At 36.4% G+C, this 6,850-nt stretch overlaps 1 protein-coding gene across 1 annotated transcript in view; it reads left to right on the top strand.

Moving 5' to 3' along the window:
- LOC108372563 (Y+L amino acid transporter 2) overlaps nt 1–6,850 on the top strand; it is a gene marked incomplete at its 3' end in the record, with an annotated part of 31,773 nt that overhangs the window by 5,079 nt on the left and 19,844 nt on the right. Inside the window, exon 3 of the mRNA XM_017628289.1 lies at nt 2,229–2,475. Coding sequence (XP_017483778.1) covers nt 2,229–2,475 — 247 coding nt within the window. The remainder of the gene's footprint in view (nt 1–2,228; nt 2,476–6,850) is intronic.

Below are 6,850 nucleotides of genomic sequence, written 5' to 3'. Positions count from 1 at the left end.
AAAAATCTGAATAAAAAGTTGATAGTTCGCATGAAAATTTGCTAAATGTTCGTAAGTTTTTCACGAAGTTAAAGAATTATATTTTTATGATTTTTGTTGCATGATGAGCCATATTTTTATGAAAAATTTGCGATAAAATTTTGGAATAGAAATTTGTACATATATTGTGAAAAATTTGCTGTGCCAATACTTTTTGCCAGCAGTTTACATATTCTGGATGGAAAATTAAGAATTTTATGGCACAATTTTACCAATACCTCTCGGGCATTTCTTCGTATCTGCTTTCAACCTGACGGCACTAGTTAGCAACGGGATTATATTAGGCGACGGTATAGAAACGGCACGGTTGCTCGGCCTCAACGAATATGATGAGACTTGACGAAAATCCAAGCAAGATAAATGTATCTTATTCCCTATAACATTATTCCAGCGCTATACTGGAATGAAGTCAATGATGTTAAGATAAAAGCTGTTGAAATTTTGTAAATATGCTAAATTGTCTGCGATACAAGTGCGGAGATTCTTTAACGAGTTAGCGTCAATTTTCAAATCGCTATCAGCGTTGCCGTTTTGGTAATTTTTTCTTGCTTTATAATTTATTCTTCTTTGATAATTTATTTTTCAGTTTGGTAACATTTTTGGTTAAGTGTTATCTCTTTTTTAAGTGGGGCAAGGCGGAAATTGCTGGCAGCAGAGATCTGAGCAGTCGTGTGTTTTCAATGCCGCAGGAACGTATGTCACTAATTACCTTTGTTGAAGAGATTCTATAATGTTGAGTTCCCTGAGGCCGAATGCTTTAATTTTCTCTTGCTTTGGTTTTCTCTTGGGTAACATGCGCTGATCTTCCAGGCTGTGGTATTCACATTCTTCAAGGCCATGGACTAAGTGATGGAGAAAAGTTCGACAATGCAAGTCTCGATTAAATTATGTTGGTTAACATAGCGAGCTTGCTTTACTCTGGTTTCCAGGTCACTCGGGACTACTCAAACCAGGCATGCCTCAGTCCGCAACTAGTTATGTATATCACTACCACCTTCGCCATCGAAGCAATCATCAGAAACTGGGTGAACACTTCGCTCAGAAATGACTAGGAGGCATGGAGGGGTAAAACTCATGTCGCCTTCGATGTCATAAGGTCTAGCTCGTTTTTTGCTCCAAGTCAGATTTTATCATGCCCTCCAGATAGCCTGCGACCTAAATAATGATTTTTATATTCGCTCCGAAGTACTGGTCTGCTATTCTGTTCGTCCAGAAATTGTTGATGATTATCCTAGTAGATATCTCTATGTACACGTCCAACCTTTTTTAAGAAGGAGAGAGAAGGCGATAGGCCCTATTTTCTATTCATGGGGGGCGGCCGCTGTGATGTAGTGGTAAGCAATGCGCGCTACCATTCCGCGCGGCCTGGGCACAGTTTCCGAACAACATCAAAAAATAAAAATGAAAAGTTGTTTCTAATAGCGGAAGCCCCTAGGCAGGCAATGGCAAACCCCCGAATGTATCTTTGCAATGAGAAACAGCTTCTCATAAACATACAACGCCTTTCGGAGTCGGGTAAAAATGTAGGTCCTTTCCCTTTGAGCTTTACAGGAGAAGTTCGGCCAAATATTACATATTTGTAAGCGACAATCTTTTATTATTATTAACACACCTGTTCAACAAAACCTCTTTCATAAATGGTTAAAGATAGAACAAGTAAAAATGTTTTTATTGTGTACCAGTTATTTTCGGTCTCTGGTATCTTTTTGACCACCAGCGCCAGAGTACTAGCGGCAGCGCGTTTCTCTGTGGGGTATCAAGTAAATTTTTAAATTTAATTGCATATATATCATTAGTATAGTATGGAACGGCGTTCTTACATCGACGCTGAAATGCAAAAAGCCATAACTAACTAAAAATTTGTATCGCATAAAACGATGTGGGGACTTATAATTCGAGAAATGCATTACGATTAATAAAAAGTGAATTTGGATTTTTAGTAGTTACGGTTTTTGTATTTCAGCGACGATGTGAGTTATGCCCTTTCCATCTATACAAATGATATGTATGCAATTAAATTTAATAATTATTGATACCCCACAGAGAACGGCTGGTAGTTTCTGGCTTCTGGTGGTCAGCAAGATTACCTTTCACTACTACTATTATTAACGATATTAAATTTCAAATGCTTTCTAGTTTAACAATAGATATTTTTAACGCTTTCAATTGCTTTGTCATATCTTTAATAGGTTGGTGCCTACTGCTATGCCGAACTGGGTACAATGATTACCAAATCTGGTGCGGATTATGCTTACATTATGGAAACATTTGGTCCCTTTATGGCCTTCATACGTCTCTGGATCGAATGTATGATTGTGCGGCCATGCTCACAGGCAATTGTAGCGCTCACCTTCAGCGTATATGTGCTGAAGCCTTTCTTTCCGGAATGTCAACCACCAGATGATTCGGCGCGCATGTTGGCAGTCTGTTGTATCTGTAAGTACAGCCATACATATGTACATACGTTGCATATATACACACATGTATTCGTGTAAAGCAATATAATATGTTTAAATATATATATATACATTAGGGTGCCCATCGAAAAAATTTTGTATCTAATTATGATGAATATTATTGCCTATTTTTATAGATTTTTTAAATCATTAAGAGGTTGCGGCTTGTCATTTTACGTCAGTATATACGGTTTTGAGATTTATTAGTTTTTGAATGACTATTTTTCATTCAATTTTAAAGATCAAACATGTTGTTAGGAGAGGAGTTATAGGCCTTTAAAATGATTTATAATAATCCAGTTATCGTCAGGGTTGGATCGTTGGGAGTTTTATCGGGCAAATAAAAAAATAAAAAAACATTTTTTCCTATTTTTTTTTTTTTGACTATCACTTATTTTCACAATTTCAAAGTATGTAGTACTATCTAAAATTAAATCTATTTTAAACAAATTCAAGACCGTATTAATTAAAAGTTATCTAACTTTAATGCGATTGCGAAGAAAAATCCCAACAATCCCAGTCCGACAATAGATTATTATAGATCATTTTAAAGGCCTATAACTCCTCTTCTCACAACATGTTCGATCTTTAAACTTGAATGAAAAATCATATTCAAAGACTGATAAATTTACAAAACCTGCTTTCAAGCCTAAAATGATTTTTAAAAAATTTATGAAAATAGGCAATAAAATTTCCATAAAAGGAAAGAAGTTAGGTGGTAGGGTCTTGAAATTTCAAAAAAAAAATCTGATGGACACCCTAATATATGTACATACATATACATATATTCAATTAGTAAAATTGACGATTAAATTACGCTTGGTTAGTTAATATTAATCAGATTAAACACTATCGCAAAGCAAAGCAAATAAAACAAAACAATAAATACAAAACAAATTCAGCCAAAGAAAATCGCGCGAATTCAATGCACTTTCAAATGCCTTCGGTAAGCAATGTTCTTGACCTATAGATTAGGCGCATGTAAACAAATCGAATATTAACAAGTAACTGCTAATATTTCCTAGCAACACCAATAGCAAGCTGTTCGCATAATAGGAAGCGCTTTTTCAGCTGTTAATTGGCGTGCATTCTATAGCATATAGTATAGGTAATGCATTTTCTTGTATACATATATATGCACGCACACTTATGTGGTTTTCCAGTTGATCGCACGAATATTAATTTCCTCGTAAAACAAACAAATTCATTTTAAATCTACTTACACGCTTTATCACTCACATACATACATACATACATTTATATGCATCCGCTCTCATATTAATCTACTTTTCAAGAAGTCACAAAGAGTTGGTGGATTATGAAAACTTACTTTGAATTACATCATGCATTTTGCTGAGATTCCCGTGAATCATAGTACAGGGGTTGTTCAAAAAAAATTTTATAAGTAATAATTACTTTAATTAGAGTACTGAAAAGATTCTAAATAGGAATTCCACAAAATCGACGAGTCTTTCATTGCTTTGCTGGGAGGTGTCAATTAGATGCTAATTATTAGAGGCAAGAGAATTGACAGGTAACCCATACAACCTGTCGACCAAGGTTGATACGCTAATCATAAAAAAGTGTTATAAACATTTTAATCTCCTGCATTTTTCTAATTAAATTAATTTAACTAATTTTTTCCCTGGTCATGCGAATAGTAGAAATCACATTTACTAAACCTCTTTCAGGCTATTTGTTATTTACTATTGCATTAACCTCATCATTCTAGCTCTTATTCCACGCACATCACACAGATGTTCGGAGCTTGGTGAAAGAATTATTGGAGGGGTCTTTTCCAAGGAGCTTTCCATCAACCTTAAATTGTGGTAGCTGCTAAAGCTATTTGATGTGACGCCCAAATGGCAATCAGTACTCTAGAATCGCTTGTGGCGCGATTTGAACTAATCTGTTAGCTCGAATTACGTCCATATCAGGCCGATTTGTGTTCGGGGGTGCAACGATATTGTATGTCTAATGAATTCACTAGGCATAACACCCCCGATTTCGTCCTACCTTAAGGACGAGTATACAACTTTCTGTGGCCGCCTGAGGACTGCTCCTGGATAGCTGGACTTTTATTTGGCTTAGCGAGTGCAGGCAGAAGACCCAGGGTCCATCCGAGATATCTGCAAATACAAAAGTAGTTATATGTATCTCTTGATATACCAATACTGGCATTACTTACTATTATATACAAAAGTATATCCGTGGTTTTTCTGTAAAAGTTCGCTAGCGACTGCTCAAATATTCTTCAGAACTCTTCTATTTACTTAAACCTACTCGTAATTGAATCCTTTAACCTCTTAGAAATACCATAAAACGCGTTGAAGTAAATTTAGGAACCATTTTTTTTATTCTTGTCGTAGAAGTTGAGATGATCTGGTGGGCAAGTACTGGAACCGAGTACTTAAGTTCAGTGAGCTTTCGTACAAAAGAAATTATCTCCTCGAAAAAAAAACATCGATATATCAACGTACATTAAGATCTGGCTGTAAATGCCAAAGATATGACGAAAAATTACAAAAAGCGGCCCTCACGTTTGGCCAGAAAAAAAATCGAATTCGCCTTCGGATCAAAATACTTCTTGAGCAAAAGTTTCATAATATTTGGTGAGTTTTAATTTACTGGCGTTAGGGTGATACGTTAGGGTGATAAGAAGTGGGATCTGGTGGATAAGTACTAGAAGAAGCTACTTGAGGTCAAGGAACTTTGGAACAGAGAAATCTACATCGAGATAAGAACATCGATATATACGGTGACCATATTTATGAGAGCCGAATACGGGACAAAAAATAATTTTGCAAATTTTTTCTACACTGTTTTCCCTGAAACAGTATCCTTATGGTAACATTACAAATTTGTAGCATAATTTTCTCGAGATTTTTACCTCGTAAACTCAGTTAAAAAAATTTGTTAAATTTTAGTATAGTAAAGTGCAGGCAGTCAATAAGGCTTACCACAAATATTTGGATTTTTTTTGTGAGGGTGTTAGGCATTTTTTTCATACAACCCACTGGGAAAATAGGTAAGCACCTTACGAGGTAAGCCATGTTTTCTTTCAGTTTTTAGTACCAAAATTGTCATCATGGCCAATGTCATCTACTAGTAAAGCACAAAATGAACACCTCCAACGACACATTACGTTGTCAGTTGCAAAGTAACGTGCAGCCGAAGTTATCTCCAAGCGCCGAACTACTCCGAGCGACTTCTCTGCATTACACGTAACTTACTTTGTAAAGCGGCTCAGAAGTATGTCTGATACCAAATGTACATTCTAAATTNAACAGAAAAATAGCCATAACTACTAAAACGTCGAGTCCTAATTTCTATTTTGGCCACTGTATGTTTTCCCCGATTCGAATCACAGGCATTCAAATTAGAAAATAAAAATTGTTTATAAAGAAAATTACGATTATATACCAACATCACTTAAAACACGTTTATGGGCAAGCCATTTAGCTGTTAAGGCGTCGGAACAGCGAATAAGAGAGAAATACAGGACATTGAAAGAAATAAGGAACATTTGGCCTCCGGTATAAAATAAATAAATTACCAGGAAAATGGGTCAAAAAGGAGGACTTTCCCGTTGAAATGTACAGGTTTAAGTTAATAAAGTGGTAGCCGGGTTTTAAATAAAACACCTTCTCCTTTCGCTGCTCAAATTGGAATGTCCTCTTTTATTCTTTTCTTTTCACAAGATGGTGTCTTATAACTATATCTTAAGGTCTAGTTACACTATTCGTGTACTAAAAATATGCTAAAGGGACTATTACACTATTACAATGATTTACATGATTTATTAATCTATTACTTAAGCTAGCCTATACAACGCTACTACAGCTCGGCCATCCTGATGAATAGAATCACCTGATTCTGCTCAGCATATATATACGTGAGCTTATTGGGCTCCCCGAATCGACTAGGCATTAAAATTGCTACTGGATGTCGACTTCTTGTAGTTTTTGCAGCTCGCCGCAAAATGTCCGCGTTCGCCACACGCAAAGCACGTCCCGTATTCGCGCTTAGGCTTGCTGCACTCTTTTGCGATGTGGCCGGAGCAATTGCAGTTGTAGCACCTTAGCCGCTCTTCACCACTTTGTAAATTCGTTTTTGGTGCGGCTCGTCGCGGCAACTCGACAGTCCGAAATGCTCTAGTCACCTCACCAGCACTTTTAAAATTCTGAAGCTTGGCTTGTATCTGCAATTGTTTATGAGGAATGCCGTCTACGAGGTATTCAACAAATTCTTCGTCGCATAGGTTGAGGCCAGCGCTTAACAGCCGTTTCTCGTTAGCGTAGCTACTGAACTGTTCACCAAACTTCCAAATTCGCCTTTCAAATTTTCTACGTACA

This window comes from Rhagoletis zephyria, unplaced genomic scaffold, assembly GCF_001687245.7.
Source record: "Rhagoletis zephyria isolate East Lansing unplaced genomic scaffold, Rhagoletis_zephyria_1.1 Rzeph_scaffold_05866, whole genome shotgun sequence".
Lineage (NCBI taxonomy): Eukaryota > Metazoa > Arthropoda > Insecta > Diptera > Tephritidae > Rhagoletis > Rhagoletis zephyria.
Note: the sequence above shows the minus strand (reverse complement) of the source record. Positions and strands in the feature narration are given on the sequence as shown.